General features: G+C 48.5%; 1 protein-coding gene across 1 annotated transcript in view; it reads left to right on the top strand.

Moving 5' to 3' along the window:
• The first annotated feature begins 4,735 nt into the window (after nt 1-4,735).
• The window catches only part of TRIM25 (tripartite motif containing 25), a 24,854-nt gene continuing 7,538 nt past the window's right edge, over nt 4,736-22,051 (top strand). Inside the window, exons 1-6 of the mRNA XM_032279361.1 lie at nt 4,736-5,420; nt 10,249-10,344; nt 14,284-14,517; nt 17,552-17,711; nt 19,391-19,463; nt 20,915-20,942. Coding sequence (XP_032135252.1) covers nt 4,821-5,420; nt 10,249-10,344; nt 14,284-14,517; nt 17,552-17,711; nt 19,391-19,463; nt 20,915-20,942 — 1,191 coding nt within the window. The 5' untranslated portion in view covers nt 4,736-4,820. The remainder of the gene's footprint in view (nt 5,421-10,248; nt 10,345-14,283; nt 14,518-17,551; nt 17,712-19,390; nt 19,464-20,914; nt 20,943-22,051) is intronic.

Raw genomic sequence — 22,051 nt, 5'->3', positions numbered from 1 at the left:
AGCTAATTTTTTGTATTTTTAGTAGAGACGGGGTTTCACCATGTTGACCAGGATGGTCTCGATCTCTTGACCTTGTGATCCACCTGCCTCGGCCTCCCAAAGTGCTGGGATTACAGGCGTGAGCCACCGCGCCTGGCCAGCTTTTTAAATTTTTTTTTATTTTTTTTTGAGATGGAGTCTCGCTCTGTCGCCCAGGCTGGAATGCAGTGGCGTGATCTTGCCTCACTGCAACCTCCGCCTCTGGGTTCAAGCAATTCTCCTGCCTCAGCCTCCCAAGTAGTTGGAACTGCATATTACTGCCACCACACCCAGCTAATTTTTGTATTTTTGGTAGAGACAGGGTTTTACCATGTTGGCCAGAATGGTCTTGATCTCTTGACCTCATGATCCACCCACCTCCGCCTCCCAAAGTGTTGGGATTACAGGTGTGAGCCACCACATCCAGCTGGGACAACTTTAATAGAAGAGAAAGTTAAGGAAATTTCCTGGAAGGCAGAGCAGAAAGACGAGGAAGACGAGTTCAAGAGGTTCAGAATCCATGAATTCTATCAAACATTTAAGAAAGAAATAATACCAATTTTACACAAGCTTTTTTGGAAAATAAAGGAAAAAAGAACACTTCTCAATTCATTTTGAAGACAGCATGACCCTAATAGCAAATCCTGACAAAGATACTACAAGAAAATTTTAGACTACCATCCCTCACGCACACAGATACAAACACCCCTAACAAAATACCAACAAATCAAATCCAGCAATTTATAAAACAATAATACCTCATGACTGAGGGGTTTTATTTCAGGAATACATGGTTGGTTTGATGTTTCATTTGTATAATTCACCATATTGGCCAAATCAAGAAGAAAAAAACTACGACCAGTGTTGTTTAGAAAAGTATTGATAAAATAAATAGTACCTGAACAACAAAATGATCATAGTTATTATGGAAAAGCTAGAAACTTAGTTAGACCCCTTTACACTTATTTTATGGTTAAGAATAGATTTTTGTTTGTTTGCTTGCTTGTTGTAAAATTTCATGGTGTGGGGGGCATGGGCACCGTAGTCTTTTGCTTACCTCAGGAATGATGATCATGGGACTCTAGCCGTTCGTATGATTGTAGGTCATTTAGACTTCCCTGGTCATCTTTCAAGTGAGAAAAAGAACAGATGTCCTTCATAAGGGGTTGAGGACTGGAACACTGGGTTAGAACCACACCCACGATCTGACCTTAAATTCTGCTTTTTTTTTTTTTTTTTAGATGGAGTTTCGCTCTTGTTGCGCAGGTGGGAGTACAATGGCGCGATCTTGGCTCACAGGAACCTCCCACTCCCAGGTTCAAGCAATTCTCCAGCCTCAGCCACCCAAAAGTAGCTGTGATTTACAGGTGCCTCCCACCATGCCCGTCTAATTTGGATTTTACCATGTTGGCCACACTGATCTCAAACTCCTGATCTCAGGTGATCCACCTGCCCCAGCCTCCCAAAGTGCTGAGATTACAGGGGTGAGCAACCACACCAGCCTCTGATCTTAAATTCTATGAAATGTCATTGGTAGATATAATTGGCAGATTATATCTGCAGACAAATAAAGGTTATTACTTCACTGAATTTTCCCAGCCTACAGATAGAGAATCTAATTAAGATAGCCAGCCATCTGCTAGATTAGGCCATATAGCTCCCTTTTGACTAGCTGGGTCATATTTGACTTGACTACATTGTTTTTCTACTGTGGTTTTTCTACCCACCCTTCAGCCCTGGAGACAGTCCCTGGACCTCCATAAGCCCATTTAAGGATTAACATTCATGATGCCCCAATCCTGCCTACATTACTGTCATTCGTGTGTGTTTAAAAACAAAACAAAACACAAAAGAAATAAGATCAGGCATGGTGGCTCATGCCTGTAGTCCCAGCACTTTGGGAGGCAGAGGTGGGTGGATTCTGAGATCAGGAGTTCAAGCCCAGCCTGGCCAGCATGATGAAACCCCATCTTTCCTAAAAATACACAAGATTAGCCAGGCATGGTGGTACACGCCAGTAATCCCAGCTAGACGGGATGTTGGGGCAGGAGAATCACTTGAACCCAGGAGGTGGAGGTTGCAGTGAACCAAGATTGTGCCACTGTACTCCAGACTGGGCAAGAGAGAGCAATACTCCATCTCAAAATAAAAATCAAATCAAATCAAATCATTGTGATTTACGTTTGTTTCTTTTCTTTCCTTTTTTTTTTTTTTTTTTTTTTTTTTTTTTGTGGGGCCTTTCTCTTTTTTTCGGTTTTGAGTGCAGTGCCACAATCTCTACTCACTAGAGCCTCCACCTCCTGGGTTCAAGTGATTCTCCTGCCTTCCTGCCTCGGCCTCCCAAGTAGCTGGGATTACAGGTGCCTGCCACCACGCCTGGCTAATTTCTGTATTTTTAGTAGAGACGGAGTTTTCATCATGTTGACCAGCCTGGTCTTGAACTCTTGACCACAAGTGATCCACCTACCACATTCTCCCAAAGTGCTGGGATTACAGATGTGAGCCACTGTGGCCGGCTCACTTGTTTCATTTTTATTCCACAGCATCCCATGAAGAAGGTATTACTAGGCTCCTTACCATCCAGATGAGGAATCCATACCCCTAGCAGGACCTGATCTCTCCCCATATTCCTCTTTACTGCTTTATGCTCTTGTCTTCTTCCTGTTTTAGAAGGCACGCCCATGTTTGACTCACATCTTACTCCTTTAGCACTCCATCTGTTGCATGCCTGTTGCATAGTAGGTCTTAGTAAACATCTACTGCATGGAATTTGATAAACATAAAGTATGGCCCTCCTATTCATCCTCAGTTATCCAATAAGCCCTTCTAAACCAAACAGCCTGGAAAATGAATTACACATTCTGGCATGAATCACCAGGCCACCTCACCCATGATAAATAGGTCAGAGGGGATTTCATAGTGTTTCTTTCCTGGAAACTGCTCCACTCCTCCCTTAGGAGGCAGCATTTTATGGTAGGAAACTCTTGGCTTCTGAAAGCAGATAGGCTGTGTGTCAATGTCCATTCTTAGATAAGTTATTTAGTTTCTCTAAGCCTGAGCTTCCTCATCTGCAACATATATTTTTGTGTGTGAAATGAGATACTATGTATAAGCTTTCATTTCCTATCCCTCATGCTTCTGTCTTCCCCTCTCTGTGAGAACAAGATGTGGGCCAGGCGCATGGTGGCTCACACCTATAATTTCGGCACTTTGGGAGGCTGAGGTGGGAGGATTGGTTGAGGCCAGAAGTCCAAAATCAGCCCAGGCAACATAGAGGGACCCTGTCTCTACAAAATTTTTTTAAAAAAATTACCTGGGTGTGGTGATATGTGCCTCTAGTCCCAGCTACTTGGGAGGCTGAAGTGGGAGAATCACTTGAGCCCAGGAGGTCAAGGCTGCAATGAGCTATGATAGTGCCACATCCTAGGCAACAGAGCAAAACCTTGTCTCAAAAAGAGTAAGAAAGAGAAAGAGGGAGGGAGGGAGGGAGGGAGGGAAGGAGGAAGGAAGGAAGGAAGGAAGGAAGGAAGGAAGGAAGGAAGGAAGGGTAAATGTGGGGGAAAAGGAGGCTGCAGGACAAGAATTAGGGGAACCAGGAGTGAGTGACAATGTGGAGGTTAGCGGTCCTGAGCTAGAATCCCAGTCCTGCTTCCTATAAATTGAGACTCTCATTCCTGAAACGGACTGGCTGTCTTGCAGAGTTTATAAGGATTATAAGAGATAACCATGTGACTTATCTAGCACACAGTAGGTACCCCATGAATAATAGCTATTTCAAGGTAATCTAACACATTTACCTTTTTCTCATTTTGCTACCCACTCTGTCCCCAAAGCAAACTCCAACTAACTCCTTCCAAACCCCGCTCCCTTCACCCCGCTCTTTTGAACACTTCTACTCTCTTGTCCACCCATAGGTACTGCAGCCAAGCCAGAGGGAAAACAGAGCCAAAGAAAACATTAAAGGAAATAAATTTAAATCAACAACTTTGAGAAAAATATTTAAGTTCTAATGAGAGAGAGGGAGATTGAGAGAGAGAAGAGAGAAAGCCTTTGTTAAACTGGGTAACTCCAAATCCCAGGAAAGTAGAAATGGGAATTTTAAAAAAAGTATGATATATCAGTGGAACGGAAAGAAATCACCAGGTTTATGTCTGAGTGTGTGACTATGGGCTCCAGTTTTCCCGGATTGTATGTCCCTATGTCCGAGTCAGGGACGAGGGAAGAGGAAGGATTAAGAAAAGTAAAAGGAAAAAGCAGTGTGGTTCAACAGTTCCTACAGGTTTTGTTGTTGTTGTTTTTAAAGTTTGCCCCACAGTATGACCAGCGCTGCTCGCGGGGACGGCGGGGACACCTCTGGTCTCAAATGAGTGCTGGGAAGGAGGGGACTTGCTCCGGGCGCAAGTTTGTGCAGAAGCCCGGCCGGCCTGGGCTCTGAATCCGCGGGTCCGGGGTTCTGCACCCCGGCGTCGGCTTCCTCAACCGCAGAGCGGCTCCCAGAAGCCTCCGGGTGGTCGCGAGGATGCTCTAAACCCGGGGACTACGGGCGCGCCCGGCTTCCCTCGCCCAGCCCGAGGGAGCCTCCCGGGCCTTCGCCAGCTCCCAGCGATCAGAACTCCGGCGCCCGCAGGCTCCCGGGGGTACCTCGCGCGGCCCGCCCAGTTCTCGCGCCCGCCCCCGCCCCCCGCGCCCCACGTGACTTCCTGGCAGCCGCCGGGACTGCCCCTCTGGGTTCGGTTTCGTTTCCTCGGCTGCCTCTCTCGGAGCGCGGGTACAGCAGTCGCGTCCCGACCCCTTGGAGCGCCATGGCGGAGCTGTGCCCTCTGGCCGAGGAGCTGTCGTGCTCCATCTGCCTGGAGCCCTTCAAGGAGCCGGTCACCACTCCGTGCGGCCACAACTTCTGCGGGTCGTGCCTGAACGAGACGTGGGCAGTCCTGGGCTCGCCGTACTTGTGTCCTCAGTGCCGTGCCGTCTACCACGCGCGACCGCAGCTGCACAAGAACACGGTGCTGTGCAACGTGGTGGAGCAGTTCCTGCAGGCCGACCTGGCCCGGGAGACACCTGCCACCGACGGCTGGACGCCGCCCGCCCGCGCCTCCGCACCCAGCGCAGGCACCGAGGTGGCCTGCGACCACTGCCTGAAGGAGGCCGCCGTGAAGACGTGCCTGGTGTGCATGGCCTCCTTCTGCCAGAAGCACCTGCAGCCGCACTTCGAGAGCCCCACCTTCCAGGACCACCCGCTGCAGTCGCCCATTCGCGACCTGCTGCGCCGCAAATGTCCCCAGCACAACCGGCTGAGGGAATTTTTCTGCCCTGAGCACAGTGAGTGCATCTGCCACATCTGCCTGGTGGAGCATAAGGCCTGCTCTCCCGCGTCCTTCAGCCAGGCCAGCGCCGACCTGGAGGTAGGAAATGGCCCGGGAGGGCGCAGAGGGCAGCCTGGGCCTGCCAGGTCGTGCAGAGGGGCCCCATCACCTCTGCCACACTCTGGATATGCCCTGGGGAGATGGGCCTGAATTCGAGGAGTAGAAAAGGGCTGGGAGATTATATAGTCCCCTCCCATCATCCATGAAGACAGGTTAGGTTACTGGCCGTAAGCCTGTCATTGTCTGATGGTGTTTCTTTCTTTCTTTCTTTTTGAGACAGTTTCTCTCTTGTTACCCAGGCTGGAGTGCAATGGCGCAATCTCGGCTCACCGCAACCTCCACCTCCTGGGTTCAGGCAATTCTCCTGCCTCTGAGTAGCTGGGACTACAGGCACGCGCCACCACGCCCAGCGAAATTTTCGTATTTTTAGTAGAGACGGGGTTTCACCATGTTGACCAGGATGGTCTCGATTTCTTGACCTCGTGATCCACCCGCCTCAGCCTCCCAAAGTGCTGGGATTACAGGTGTGAGCCACCGTGCCCGGCTATTTTTATTTTTTTTGAGACAGGGTCTTGCTCCTCTCACCCAAACTGGAGTGCAGTGGCAGAATCACAGCTTACTGCAGCCTTGACTTCCCGGGTTTAAGGGATCATCCTACCTCAGCCTCAAGAGTAGCTGGGACCGCAGCATCCCAAATAGTTGGGACTACAGTCTCCCCAATTTTTGTACTTTTTTGTAGAGATGGCGTTTCACCATGTGGCCCAGGCTGATCTCATATTCCCAAGCTCAAGCGATCTGCCCACCTCGGCCTTCTAAAGTGCTAGGATTAAAGGCGTGTGCCACTGCGCCCCACTATCTGATGGTGTTTAGTAGAGGGTTTTGAATATCAGTTATGAACCTTGGAGGTTACTCCTGTTCCCTCACTAAATCCTGGTGGCACCCAGAAGGTGGATATGATTAGTTTCATTTTACAGTTGAGGATACTGAGGTCCAGAGAAATGAACTTAGCCTGACCTAATGCAGTAAATGGCCACGCAGGCATTGCTTCCAGGTTGGTTTGATTTCATAGGCTGCAGGTTCTCCTCATGAACCAGCCTCGTATCCAGGTCCATACAGCTCAGAGCACCAAACAGTCCCGAAGCTTGAGGTCACGTAAGCAAAAGCCTGTGGTGGGCCGGAGAGTTCTGTGATCAGGGAGGGTTGTTATTAGAGGATTGGGGCGGGGGGTGGGCAGTGTCCCCGTAGTCAGCTGGATCAGAGCCACAGGGAGAGCCAACACTCTTGCACCATAGTGTCCTCTGTCCTGGCCGTGTGACTTTGAGCACAGAGTTTGGCCGCTGGACCCGGGTCCTTACCAGAATGGTAAGCCAGTGGGACTAGGTGGATTCCTAAGGGCCTTTCAGATCTGCAATGTTTTTAGGTGGTTTGGGGATCATACCTTCCCCTTGTGGACTCAAAGCAGAGGCTGAAATCAAACCACCTTTTGTTACATCAGTCTAAGATCCAAAGCATGGCCTGATTTCATTTCATTCTCACAGCACCTTCAGGGAGAACAAGGCCAGTCTTCATGTTGTCAAAGGAGACAGTAGCCTGAGCAAGGTCAGAGTTGGGGGTCTGTGTCCAGCTTTGTGTAGCATATAAGCTTCGCTTTTTTTTTCTTTTAGAGACAGGGTCTTGCTGTGTTGCCTAGGCTGTTCTTGAACTTCTGGCCTCAAAGGATCCTCCCATCTCAGCCTCCTGAGTAGCTGGGACTACAGTTGTGCCACCACACCTGGCTATAAACTCGGCTTTTTTTTCTTCTTTTAGAGACAGGATCTTACTCTGTCACCCAGGCTGGAGTACAGGGGGGTGATCACAGCTCACTGTAACCTCAAACTCCTGGGCTCAGGTGATCCTCCCGCCTTAGCCTCCTGAGTTGATAGTACTACAAATATGAGCCACCACACCTGGCTAAGTTTTAAAAAATTCTTTTGTAAAGACAGGATCTCACTATGTTGCCCAGGCTGGTCTTGAACTCCTGCCCTCAACGCTCCTCCCATCTCAGTCTCCCGAGTAGCTGGGACTACAGGTGTGCCACCACGCCTGGCTATAAACTCATATTTATTTTTTTAATCTTTTCTTTTAGAGACAGGTTTTCACTCTGTCACCCAGACTGAAGTACAGTGGCATGATCATAGCTCACTATAACCTTAAACTCTGTTCTCAGGGGATCCTTCTGCCTCAGCCTCCTGAGCAGCAAGGACTACAGGCCTGCACCACCACACCCAGCTAATATTTTAAAACATTTTTTTGTAGAGATGGGATCTCACTATCTTGTCCAGGCTGGTCTTCAACTCCTGGCCTCAAGGGATCCTCCCACCTCAGTCTCCCAAAGTGCTGGGATTACAGGTGTGAGCCAGGCGCCTTGCCTAAACTCTGCTGTTTAATCCTTGCAATAGGCCTTCCTTTCTCAATGCCTGCCCCCTGCTGTCCTGACTTGTTGAGTCCTATAACAGGTCTGCTTTTTGAGCCCTGCTACTGCTGCTCATCACTGTTGGCAGAGGCAGTCTCAGCTGGGCAATGCCCTTGGCCTTGGAGGCTGGGTTGTCTTGGCCACTGGTGTGGGCAGACTTGAGACTCTGGTACCTCCTATGTGGAAGACCCAAGTCTCCAGTCTGTGAAGGGATCCTCAGAATTTCAAAAAGTTCTTTACCTTCGATTAGGGGGTTATTGCTGCTACCAAAGTTTTTGGGCCACTTTCCTTTGATCTAGAGTCGTGTGGGCACCATTTGTGATGAGGGTTCTGCCGCGTTTTTTTGATTAACGGGGCATAAAATCTTTCAAAATATAGGGCTTAGGGAGCGGTGCTATGAGCAGCTCTTGGAAGTGAAGCAGTTGGCAGCCTTGGGGTGTTCTGAGGTCTCTTCCTGCTCTGAGGCCCACAAGGCCAGATGTATCTAAGCCTGGTCTTTGGCCCACACTTTATCTTGGCCACCGTTAGAGGCCAGGTCGAAGGGCAATATCACAGAGGTCAAGTTTGAAACATCATGAGCAACTTGGGCTTTTCAGATTGAGTTAGTGTAGCCTTGGTCCCTGCCTCCAACTCCTACATGTGACTGTCACTGGGTTGTTCACATCCAGATTCAAAATCAGGATCTGCCCAGAATATCTTGGGTGGAGTTGAAGAGTCTGGAAAGTGGAAGAGAGGGCCAGAGTGTGTTGTGCCTGCTAGTTAGGGAAAGGAAATTTTTTTTTCTAGAAATCTCCAGCATGCTCAGTTTGGGCATGCGTCTATGATTTTAATACCAGGATCTAAGCTGTGCCAGTTACCAGTAGTGTAGCTGGGGCAAGTCCCTTAATTGCTGCGTCCCTTAGTGTCGTTGTCTGTAAAGGTTGGATAATTCCTACCTCATAGTGTTGTTCTTAGCTTTAGGTAAGTTAATATATGTAAAGCACTAGAACAGTGTCTGGCATACAGTAAGTGCATAATAAATACTAGCTGCTGTTATTATGGTGGTTGTGGTGATTTTTCTTCCCATTTCTGTGCCCCAATATTTCATCTAGCAGGGAGGTAGGAAACTCAGATATTGATGAAGAAAATTAATAGAAATCAGATGAGGATGATATTAGCTTCCTTCATATACAATATGTCTTTGTTGCTGGAGGTGGCTAGGGCGTAGCAACTCTGAATTAGCTTAATTTCCTTTCAGGGACTGGGCAGATTTGCAGCTGGGTTTCAGCTCCTGTGAGCCGCTTCTTTTTTTTTTTTTTTTTTTTTTTTTGAGACAGGGTTTCACTTTGTCACCCAGGCTGGAATGCAGTGATGCTATCTCAGCTTAATGCAGCCTCAACCTCCCGGGTTCAAGTGATCCTACTGCCTCAGCCCCCTAAGTAGCTGGTACTACAGGTGTGCACCACCACGCCTGGCAAATTTTTGTATTTTTGGTAGGGACAGTGTTTTGCCATGTTGCCCAAGCTGGTCTTGAACTTCTAAGCCGAAATGATCCACCCGCCTGGGCCTCCTAAAGTTCTAGGGTTACAGGTGTGAGCCACTGCACCTGGCTGGCTGCTTCGTCTTATTCCCAGTCCTTGCTGGTCCCAGCCTGCAGTGAGCCTTGGACTCTGATTTCTGTCTCCCTGCCCTGTGAGGCTGACAAAGGCTCCCAAGTTTGTTCTGGGATTGGCAGATGCCTCTGGAGAGAACATTCTAGATATCAGGCTTATTTCTCTGGGCTCTCTTCCCTCTTCTCCTGGACCTTGGCTTCTTAATCCTCTGCTTGATTGACTCCAGCATCTTTTAGCAGATCCCCTCCCTGCCCGATTATTTGGACTGCTTTCCTGGCTGTTTGCAGTGGGAGGGTTGGTCTGAGTGGCCCCACCTGCTGTCCCTGCTCATTCTGTTCCTGTGTAAGCTTGGCCACCTTGCTGTCCTCCTTGCCAGGGTTTCATTGGCTGTAAAATGAGTAGAGAAGAAACTCATAATAATATAAGCTGAAGCTGACATTTAGCATTTTTTTCCTAAGATCCAGGCATTGGGCTGAGTACTTACCTTGTTTCAATTAATCCTCCCAATAACCCTATGATCTGGGGACAGTTGTTTCTATTTTGTATCCAAGATAACTGAGGTGAAGGACACAGTTGCACAGCTGGGAATTGGGACTGGAACACTGCTCTGTACTGTCCTCTGAAAAGGATAAAGGGAGGTAGTAAGTATTAGAATGCCTCAAAAACCTCCAAGCAGGCAGGACTCGGGTGACAGGACTTGGGGTGGCAAGACTTGGTGGAGTGGAAGAGGAAGGGATCTATCCTGTGGGATAGATCCAGGGATGGCTTCTGGTGGGGCTGGGCTCAAGAGGTGCCTTCTCACCCTCATTTGCTTTTCCTGCAGGCCACCCTGAGGCACAAAGTGAGTGTCATGTACAGTCAGATCAACGGGGCGTCGAGAGCGCTGGATGATGTGAGGGCCAGGCAGCAGGATATTCGGGTGAGTGGCGGGGCTCCCCAATGCCAGCCCTACCCTGTGGCTCCCTCGGCCTCCAGGCAGGACAGGCATGGCTCTGACCATGGCAAGGCTGGTGTTGGGTGCACTCACAGTGTCAGGATGAAACACCAACCTTGCAAAGCATGCAGACAGCTGCATGTCCAAGAGAGATCCTTTGCAAGCCCAAGCCGAAAATTAGCTATAAACCACACTGTGGGGAAATCATTATAAATTTGGGTTAAAAAGTAGTAATTCAGAAAAATGGATATAATATAAAGTGGGAGAAAAAGGGGAAGCAAAAGTATATACCTCCTAGGGTTGCACCCGTTTATAAAAAGGAAGTATATTAGTTTCATAGGGCTACTGTAACAAATTGCCGCAAACTCGGTGGCCTACAACAACAGAAGTGTACTCTGGTAGAGCTCTGGAGGCCAGAAGTCCAAAATCAAGATGTTGGCGTGGCCACACTCCCGAAGTCTCTAGGGCAGAAGGCTTCCTTGCCTCTTACAGCTTCTGGTAGCTCAGGTATTCGACTGTATCATTCCAATCTCTGTCTCTGTCTTCACATATCTGTCTCTCCCTCCCTCAGTGTCTTCCATCTCCAATAAGGACCCTTGTCAATGGATTCAGGGACCACCTAGGTAATCAAGGATGACCGAATCTCAAAATCTTTAATTGCACCCGCAAATACCTCTTTCCTACGTACACTTACATTCACAGGTTCTGGTATACAGACATGACTTTTGGGGCCCAGGATTTAACCCATTAAAGAGAGTAAAGGAAAAAAAAAAAACTGAAAAGGAATATTATAGAAGAATCTAGAAGTGTTGGAGTGGTAAATTAGGAATGGTTTTGTTCCCTCTGGTTTTCAGATTTCCAGTACATTTAAATTGCCTTTAAATGGGAAGATCAGATTTTTACCCTGTTTCAGAGCTGCAGCATCCAATTTTACTGCAGCAGTTTTGGTTTAATTAGATGAGGTCTGGGTTAGAATACCAGCTCTGTCACATACTAACCTATGTCACTTTGGTCTTGTTGATAGATCTCTGAGCCTTCATTTTCCCATTTGCACAATGGAAACACAACTTCTTTCTGAAGAGGTTGCACATGAAAGTACCTGCATTGGCTAGAGGGCAGCTTAAACTGCTGTAACAAAGATACACCAAAATTCAGAGGCTTAAATGTGATCAAAGTATTGTCCCAACCTCTTTGGTTGAAGCTGGGTTACCATTACACTTTTGTTCTAGCCTGTGAGAAAAGGGACAAAGAGGAAGTGGAGGACAACGAGCGATTTCCCTTTACACAAGTGACACACTGTTGCACATATCACTCCTAGTCATGTGTCAGTGGAAGGAGCTAGTCATGTCGCCTAGCCTAGCTACAGGGGACACTGAGAAATGTAGTCTGGGTTGCCACATGCCCAGAAGAAACTCCAGGAATGTTCTCTTACCAAAAGGAAAAAGGGGAAAATGAACACCGGGGACACTTGTAGTCACATTAGATGTTGCACAGTAAAAGACTGGCAAAGAAGCCTGGGCGTGGTGGCTCATGCCTGTAATCCCAGCACTTTGGGAGGCCAAGGCGGATGAATCACCTGAGGTCAGGAGTTCAAGACCAGCCTGGCCAACATGATGAAACCCCATCTTTACTACAAATACAAAAAATTAGCCAGGTGTGGTGGCGCACACCTGTTGTTCCAGCTACTCGGGAGGCCGAGGCGGGAGAATCTCTTGAACCCAGGAGGCAGAAGTTGCAGTGAGCCGAGATCGTGTTGTTGCACTCCAGCCTGGGTAATGAGAGCAAAACTCCATCTCAAAAAAAAAAAAAAGATTGGTGAAGAAATACTTGACTTCCTCTCTTCCAGTCTGCTGTCCTTCTTGTGCGTTTTTTCTTTGTTATGTTTGATTCTGAGCTATCGTCTTAGTCCATTTTCTGCAGCTATAACAGAATTCCATAGACTGGGTATTTGCAAAGAAAAGTTTATTTGGTCACAGTTCTAGAGGCTGAGAGGTCCAAGAGCATGCTTCCGGCATCTGGTAAGGATCATCCATGGCGGAAGGATGGAAGGCAGGAGAGTGAGACAGGAAAGAGGAGGACAGACCCCTGTGAGAACAACATGAATCCATTCATGAGGACAGAACCCTCACGACCTAATCACCTCAATGGCACTTAAATCTCAACATGAGCTTTGGAGGAGACATTCAAACCATAGCAGCTATTGAGGCTATCCAAGATGGGAAACAAAATTGCAGCTGCTAAAGCAGTGCTGTCCAGCAGAAATACAGTGGGAGTGCAGATAACTTTAAATGAATTTGAATAGTATATTAGGCTTATTTTATTTATTTATCTTTTTTGGAGACAGGTCTTACTCTGTCATCCAGGCTGGAGTGCAGTGGAACAATCATAGCTCACTGCAGCTTCGAACTCCTGGGCTTAAGTAATCCTCCTGACTCAGCCTACCCCCCGTTTCCACCCCACACCTCCCACTAGCTAGGAATAGTAATTTTTTATAGGAATAATAATTTTTATTATTATATTTTTTATAATAATATTATAGGAATAATTTTTTATTTTTATTTGTGTAGAGAAGGGATCTCACTATGTTGCCCAGGTTGGTCTTGAACTCCTAGCCTCAAGTGATCCTCCTGCCTCGGTCTCCTAAGATGCTGGGATTATGAGCCTCAACCACTGCACCTGGCTGAGATTAATTTTAATATTACAGTTTATTTAATTCAGTATATCTGAAATATTTTTCTTTCAACTTATCAGTTTTAAAGCAGTAAAATACTTTACATGCCTTTTATTGGTATGAAGCTTTTGAAAGCCAGTATGTATTTTACACTCACGTTGAGTCTCAGTTTGGACTAGCCACATTTCAGGTGCTCAGTAGCCACATGTAGCAAGTGGTTATATTATTGGAAAGTACAGTTCTAGAGCATGATATTCTCAGAAATTTTCCAAAGCTGCATCCTGACTTTTATTTTTAAAAATTGCCCATGAACTGCCTTTAGCTTAAGAAATAAAATATCATTGCGGCAGCCCCTCCCGTCTGTTTCTCCCTTATTCTTTTTTTTTTGTTTTTGAGACGGAGTCTCACTCTGTCGCCCAGGCTGTGGTGCAACGGTGTGATCTCGGCTCACTGCAACCTCTGCCTCCTGGGTTCAAGCAATTCTCCTGACTCAGCCTCCCAGGTAGCTGGGACAATGGGTGTGCACCACCACGCCCAGCTAATTTTTGTATTTTTAGTAGAGATGGGTTTCACCATGTTGGCCAGCATGGTCTCAATCTCTTGACCTTGTGATCTGCTCGCCTCAGTCTTCCAAAATGCTGGGATTACAGGCATGAGCCACTGTGCCTGGCCCTGTTTCTCCCTTATTCCATCCCCTTCCTCTCTTCCAGAAGTTACCATTCTCCTGAATTTATTCATTCATTCCTACACGTTTCTTTGTGCATGTTACCATTCTGCTTGTTTCTAACCTGTATTGAAAGAGCACCAGATGGTCGGTTTTCTGCAAGTTGTTTTTCTCTCATGGAGATTCATCCATGCATAGCTCCAGTTTATTAATTTTCATAACTGTTTAGTATTCCATCCTATGAATAGTTCCCAGTCTGTGCATCAAGTCTTCCACCAATGGATGTTCAGGTTGATTCCGGGTTTTTGCTACTTCAGACAGTGCTGCCTGTGAACATTCTTGTGCATGTCTCTGGGGCAGGTGGCTGTGAGTTTTTGTAGCATATATTACTAAAACTGGAGTTGCTGAGTCATGGCATATGAGCACCTCCAAATGTACCAGAGTTTACCAAGTTGCTCTCCAAAGTGGCTTGTTCTCCCAGAAAGTGCAGGTAAGAGTTCCCAGAACTCCACATCTTACCAACGCTTGGGGCTGCAGCCTCAGCATTTTTGCCCATTTGATGAGCGCCCTCTTACCTTGGCCCTCTCAGATGACTGCAAACAAAAAGGTGGAGCAGCTACGACACGAATACATGGAAATGAAGGCTCTCCTGGATGCCTCAGAGACCACCTTGACATGGAAGATAAAGGAGGAGGAGAAGAGGGTCAACACCAAGTTGGACAGCATTTATCAGATTCTCCTCAAGAAGAAGAGTGAGATTCAGACACTGAAGGAGGAGATTGAACGGGGCCTGACCAAGGGGGATGAGTTCGAGTTTCTGGAGGTGGGTTGCCAGGAGGCATTGTTGAACGTTTTTTTTGCCTGATGTCATGCTGTTGATGATTGGGCCCTCAAGGAGCTGGGGACTGGAAGAGGTCGCTGGAAGCATCCCTGAGACACATGCTGTATTAGTTTTCTGAGCTGGGTAACAACTTAACACAAATGCAGGGGCTTCAAAAAACACATATGAGGCCGGGCGCGGTGGCTCAAGCCTGTAATCCCAGCACTTTGGGAGGCCGAGGCGGGTGGATCACGAGGTCAAGAGATCGAGACCATCCTGGTCAACATGGTGAAACCCCGTCTCTACTAAAAATACAAAAAATTAGCTGGGCATGGTGGCACATGTCTGTAATCCCAGCTACTCAGGAGGCTGAGGCAGGAGAATTGCCTGAACCCAGGAGACGGAGGTTGCGGTGAGCCGAGATCGCGCCATTGCACTCCAGCCTGGGTAACAAGAGCGAAACTCCGTCTCAAAAAAAAAAAAAAAAAAAAAAAACAACACGTATGTATTCTTTCAGAGTTTCTGTGGCTCAGAAATCTGGACATGGCTTTATGGTTGGCCTGTATAGGGTCTCACCAGGCTACAGTCTGCAAGGGATTGCCAGGCTGTTTCTTTTGGAGCTCAGGGTTGTCTTCCAGGCTAATGTGGTTGCTGGCAGAATTTAGTTCCTTATGGTTGTAGGAATGAGGCCCCCTCTTTCTTGCCGGCTGTCTCGGCTTGATAGCTAACTTCTTCAAGGCCAGCATGAGAATTTCTCCTCTAGAAAGATGCAGTCCTTCTTTTTTTTTTTTGTGGGGGATGTCTTGCATTGGAGCAATCCCCCTTTTAAGGGCTTTTAACCTGATTAAGTCAGGGCCACCCCTGACTTAATTATCTAATTCCCCTTTTGATGAACTAAAAATCACTTGATTTGAGATGCTAATTACACCTGCAATATTCCATCCCCTTTGCCATATAACATAACGTAATCACAGGAGTGGCAACATCCCATTTCATTCAACACAGCCCATGCTCAAAGGGAGGGCATTGTACAAGGTATGTACATCAATCGGGGTGGGGGCTTGAGGGCCATCTTAGAATGTTGCCTACCACACAATCTGCCACTTCCTCTCATCCTTTCTACAGCAGCCCCTGGAAGTGTGTGTTAGTCCCTTTTGCATTGCTATAAGGGAGCACCTAAGACTGAGTTATTTATTTATTTATATAGAGATGGAGTTTTGCTCTTGTCACTCAGACTGGAGTGCGGTGGCATGATCTTGGCTCCTGCAACCTCTGCCTCCCAGATTCAAGTGATTCTCCTGCCTCAGCCTCCTGAGTAGCTGGGATTTATAGGCGTGAGCCACCACACCCAGCTAATTTTTGTTAGTAGACACGGGGTTTCACCATGTTGGCCAGGGTAGTCTCGAACTTCTGATGTCAGGTGATCCACCCGCCTTGGCCTCCCAAAGTGCTGAGATTATAGGCATGAGCCACTGTGCCTGGCCAGACTGAGTAATTTATAAAGAAAAGGGGTTTATTTGGCTCACAGTTCTACAGGTTTTACAAGCGTGGCACCAGCATCTGTTTGGCTTTTGGTGAGGCCTTTGGTGAGGAAACTTTTATTCATGGCAGAAGGTGAAGCTGGAAGCAGCCATGCCACAGCATTAGAGAGGGAGCAAGAGACAGAGGAGGAAGGGCCAGTCTCCTTTAAACAACCAGCTCATGCAAGAACTCACCTGTTACCATGGGGCGGGCACCAAGCCATGCATGGGGGATCCACCCCCATGACCCAAACACCTCCCACCAGGCCCCACCTCCAACACTGGGGATCACATTCCAACATAAGATTTGGAGGGGACGAACATCCAGACTGTATCAAGATGTCTTTCTAAAGCATGGGCCCCCTGCTGTTTCTGGCCTCATGTGCCTTGGCACGGCTCGCAGGGTCCCGGGCTGAGGGACATGAGGGGCCCTGCCTCTGTCAGCAGCCTCATCTCTTATTGTCCGTCCCTGGCTCATGCCCTCTGCATTCACCATTCCCTAGACACAGCAGGTATGGGTGAGGTGCCATGCTGGACATTCTTGCCTCGTGAGTCGTGTCCTTCCAGGGCCTTGGATCCCATTGCCATGCCGTGTCTTTGTTCCCAAGCATGCCACACTGCTGCTACAGTAGCACTGGGTGATGTTTCAGACATGCTTTTTTTGTGGCTGTTTGGCTGTAAGCCCATCTCTTATCACCCTCCTTCATCCTTCTGCCAATCTGACCAGCACATGGCAGAGTGCTTGGCATATAGTGGTGTGCCCCATTGATTGAGTGACCTGCAACTATACCTGAATGGCCCAGATTCCTTCTTTGGATTGGGGGGTGGGGAGACAGTGCAGGAGTAAATGGGAACCTTCTCTCTGTGCACTGAGGCCTGATAAGTGCCTAGTCTGGATGGCATTAAGCTTCATCCCAAGTGCTCATTCATGTCTTTTGGAGCAGCTGCCCCAAGCTCTCAAAGGATCTGGGTGCACATCTGGGCCTCTTGATACTGTAAAACCCTATTTTGCCTCAAAGTTTGGGACTTCCAGGAAGACCCTCCCTTCTCACAAGATGTTCCTTGGCTGGATTCCACATCCCGCAAGATATCCCTATCTGTTATCAGAACGTGTGATTAGAGCCGTTTTCCTAGGATCGGGGTAGTCTTGAGTTTCCTGTGCTTTTCCACCCTCATGTGGACAAGTGGAAAGAGCATCATCCTGGGGGCTCAGAAGACCTCAGTCCCAGCTGTGTCTGTGACACCAGCTAGCAGAGTTCCTGGCAGGCTTCTTGCCATGACTAGATCTCAGTTTCCCTGTCAGTAAGATGAGTGACCTCTGGGGTCCCTTCCAGCTTCAGATTACTGTGTCTTCAAGTGGCATTTTAACTCCTGGTGACCTCTGGCCTGTAATTTGAACAGGTCAGTTGGACTTAGCACTCACAGGCATAGGGGAGAGCCTCCTGGGGTTTGTGAGGACTGGGCCCAGGCCCTGGTATCACCAGAGCTGCCTGCACTAACCCCCTGGCATGTTCCAGAAAGCATCCAAGCTGCGAGGAATCTCAACAAAGCCAGTCTACGTCCCCAAGGTGGAACTGAACCACGAGCTGATAAAAGGCATCCAGCAGAGCACCTTAGACCTCAAAACCGAGTTGAAGCGGTGCATCAGGCAGCTCCAGGAGCCCACCACCAGCTCAGGTGACCTTAGCAGCCCCCTATGCTGCCCTCTGCAGAGCCCTGCCACCTGGTGGGTCCCCTCAGTGTTTTGGGATGGGAGATCGGGGCCTGATCCCGAGCACTGGGGCCTGAGTTTCAGGGCTCCTGAAATATCCGCCTTCCATCTGGAGGCTGGTGGGGATTCTGCTTCATTCCGACCTTTAGAATCTTTCCTAAAGCATTTTTGAGGACTTGATGTTAATACTTGGACTTTCTGGACAGATAGACTCTTTTTGCCTGTGATCTTGAGGCCAACTTGGATGGGTTTTAAATGGACTTGGGCTTGTTACTGTGTTTGGTGGGGGAATGGCTCATTTGGAGGAGAAATCTGGAATTCCTCTTTGACACCCCCTTTTCATCACCCCATATGCAATGCATTGCCAAATTTCACTTCTTTCAGTCTCCCTACTTAGTCTGCTGGTCCAAGCGCTGCTTGTCGTTACTGTATCTGTCGCCGTCACCTGTCACCCCATGACTGTGGCAGCTTCCTAAACCCTCTGCGTCTGCCACTGCAGCCAGAGAGAGATTTTCATGATGCAGAGTTCATCTCCTGGGACCTATTTGGCTTTGCCCTCTCACTAGGCTTCCCATTACTCCCAGAGGTGGACCAAACCCTTGACCCTGGCCTAGAAGCCAGGTCAGGCCCTGTTGGTCTCTCTCCAGCCCCAAGGTGCCCCCCAACTCCTCCGATGCGTCTCTGTGCATTCAGTTCCTCAAATATGCAAAACTTCCTGCCGCAGGGCCTTTGTGTGTGCTCCTCCCCACTCTCCAGAAGGCTTGAACTCCTCCATCTTCACTAAGTAACTCCTCTCACCCTTCAGAGATCACCGAAACATTACATTTATAGCCAGCCTCCCCTGCCGCTGCTCCCACTCCTCAGACTGGGCCTGGGGTCCTGATTATCCTCTCGGGGCTCTTGCATGGGCAGCATCGTACCCTTCCTCAGGATCCCCGTAGATCTCCCTCACTAGGTTGTGATCTCTATCAAGGCAGGGGCTATTTAGAGACAGGATCTTGCTCTGTCACCCAGGCTGAAGTGCAATGGTGTGATTATAGTTCACTGTAACCTCAAACTCCTAGGCTCAAGCAGTCCTCCTGCTTCAGCCTCCCGATTAGCTAAGACTATAGATACACACCATCATGCCTGGCTAATTACATTTTTCTTTTTTTTGAGACAGAGTCTGGCTTTGTTGCCTTGACTGGAGTGCAGTGGTATGATCGGCAAAGCGATAGGTGGTTGGTGTGTGGGAGGAGGGGAGAGAAAAAGCAGTGGGAAAGGAACAAGTGTTGATCCAGCCTCTGCCACACACCAGGCACCTTGATCTCATTCAGGAGTCACATCAACCATGAGCAAGGTGAAGCCATCTCCACTGTATGCTTGAAGAAGCCAAAGTTCAGAGAAGTCTCAGAGGCCCTAGAACTGGGTGCTGGTGGAAAACAGATGTGACCCTCACTACATTTTAAGTCAGAAAAAAGAGGGAACGCACCAAATTGGTCCTTAGATCAGCTTGTTTGTAGCTCTTGTAAATGATGAGATGGGGAAGGTTGGAGGAAAGGGCTGTCTACGTAAACCCTCTGCCCGCCCAGCCACCCATGGCAAAGCCGGCTTCTCAGGTCAGTGAGAGGAGCTGCACACACTGAGCCCTTCTTCTCTGACACAGGTGAGCCTGGAGAGCATGACTCAGCGTCCACATACAAATCTGCACGCCCTGGGAAGAAGACCCCAAGTAAGTAGCCCCACCCCTGTCACCATGGCAACAGCATGGCTGTGGCTGGCCTGGGCTCTGGCCAAGTCATTTACGGCCCATCCCAAGTCACTGTGGGGCCCTGGACCTCAGCAGGAGAAAAGTTGGCGGCAGCCTCCACCGTTGGGGGTTGCAGGGCTGTTGCAGGAGCTCCCCTTTCCATCAGCATTGCATGTTTGGGCTGCCTGGAACAGCAAGATTCCTGAAGCTGGCTTGTTTTAAGAAATATTTGCTATACCCTAGTCCTTGGGTAGAGCCTTGAGCAAGGAGACTGACAGCTGTCCAGGAAGGGCGGAGGCTAAACCTCCTTGGCAGCTCAGCAATGTTCAGCCTCTGGGTTGTAATGGGCTTCTGCTGTTACCATGTTTGTCAACCTTTTTTTTTTTCTCACTGTTACAATCCTCCTGCTTTATCTTCTGAACTGTTTTTTTTCCTAATTGCAACCCATGAAATTTTAATACCACACATCTACTGCATTACTGTTTATGTTCTGTGCTTTTACACATAAAAAGAATAATCGTTTTTTACTCCCCCTCCTCCCCCAATAATCCATTTTTGCCCTCCTAGTGGTGCTATCCCCTTTGTTGGGCAGGCACGCACCATTGACATGGGGCCCGGGGGAAAGAGTGGTCCTGTTTCCTTGTCTGCAAATGTGGACAATAGTGATATTGAGGCCACAGGATGATTGTGAGTGATGAGGGGACACTGATTGTGAGAGCTCTTTATGAGCTGTACACCACTGAGATGTCCATGTACCACTGAGATGTCCATATGCCACTGAGATGTCTGTGTGCCACTGAGATGTCCATGTGCCACTGAGAGGTCCGTGTGCCCCTGAGATATCCGTGTGCCACTGAGAGGTCCATGTGCCATTGAGATGTCCGTGTGCCACTGAGATGTCCGTGTGCCCCTGAGAGGTCCGTGTGCCCTTGAGATGTCCGTGTGCCACTGAGAGGTCCGTGTGCCACTGAGATGTCCATGTGCCACTGAGATGTCCATGTGCCACTGAGAGGTCTATGTGCCACTGAGAGGTCCATGTGCCACTGAGAGGTCCATGTGCCCCTGAGATGTCCATGTGCCACTGAGAGGTCCATTGCCACTGAGATATCCATGTACCACTGAAATCTTCATATACCACTGAAATGTCAGCTGTCATTGCTTCCCTGAAAAGTTGGCGTGAACCCAGGAGGGCTGGCCGCGCACTGCTGGTGTTGTGGGGAATGAGAGAGCTGGGTTAGCTCTTTGTTGTTTCTTGTGCTTAGTGTTTAGGTCAACTGTAGCAGGCAGAGTGTGGTATTGGTCCCTGAATGGAACCGATTCAGGGCTGGGATGCCTTGTGCAGATAGAGGAAGGAGCCCTTAGCTAGGCAGAAAACTTCGAAGGGTACTTTGTGTGAAAAGGGAAGTGAAAAAAGTACTGTTGGCCTGTGTCCTTCCCCAGTCACCTTCCTCTGAAACCTCCTCCCTCGGTATGAATGAGCTGGGGATGCCGGCCAGCAGGTAGGTGTGTTACCCAGTGAGGCAAGGGCCTCCTCCTGGAGAATAGAGAGTTAAGTTTGGGAATGAATCAAGGCTCCTCTAGGCTGAAATGGGGAAATAGGGGAGCAGGGGTGGACTAGTCCCAGTGCAGAGAGATGGCTAAGGGTAGGTGATGAGGGAGGGGCCTGTGCCCTAGATTGATGTCACAGCCTGGGCCTCCCAGGATGCTGGTCCACAGGGAGTGGGTGGGAAAGTGGCAGAAGGTGAGGAAATAGGGCAGAGAATGAGCAATTGTGAGCAGTGTGACTTTGAAATAGGAGAAGTGGTAAGCCAGGGGGCTTTGTGGTGTGGCAGAGGTCTGGTGGGGAGGTAGAGGGTGGTAGGAGAGAGCAGGGTTTATCTGTGATGTCAGATGTCCACAGGTGGGCAGGGATAGGATTTTTCATTCCAGTGTTGTGGAAGGTGGCAAAGAAGGAACCTGGGATATTCTAGCCCACTTGAGTGGACTTTGGATTTACCTGGAGGGCTTGTATACCGCAGATTGCTGAGTCTCACCCCTAGACTTTCTGAATCAGCAGCTGTGGCTTGGAGCCCAAGAATTTGCATTTATTTTTTATTTTTTAAGAAACAGCGTCTTGCTCTTTTGCCCAGGCTGGAGTGTAGTGGGGCGAACAGAACTCATTGCAGCCTCGAACTCCTGGGCTCAAGTGATCCTCCCGCCTTCGCCTCTTGAGTAGTTGGGACTATAGGCATGTGCCACCAAGCCAGGCTAATTAAAAAAAAATTTTTTTTGTAGAGATGGAATATTGATATGTTGTCCAGGCTGATCTTGAACTCCTGGCCTCCAACAGTCCTCCGCCTCAGCCTCCTAAAGTACTGGGATTATAGGAGTAACCTACAGGGCCTGACAAATAATTTGAATTTCTTGGGGATTCTCCAGTGATGTCACTGCAACTGGCTTGGACACCAGACTTTGAGAATCACTATTTTAGCCAAATTCAGTTCTTGTAGGTACACACTCTAGATATTTTCAAAGGACTTGGCAAGCATTCTTTTTTTTTTTTTTTGAGACAGGGTCTCATTTTGTCGCCCAGGCCGG

Source organism: Sapajus apella, unplaced genomic scaffold, assembly GCF_009761245.1.
Source record: "Sapajus apella isolate SASKATOON/1434 unplaced genomic scaffold, GSC_monkey_1.0 scaffold12, whole genome shotgun sequence".
NCBI lineage: Eukaryota > Metazoa > Chordata > Mammalia > Primates > Cebidae > Sapajus > Sapajus apella.
Note: the sequence above shows the minus strand (reverse complement) of the source record. Positions and strands in the feature narration are given on the sequence as shown.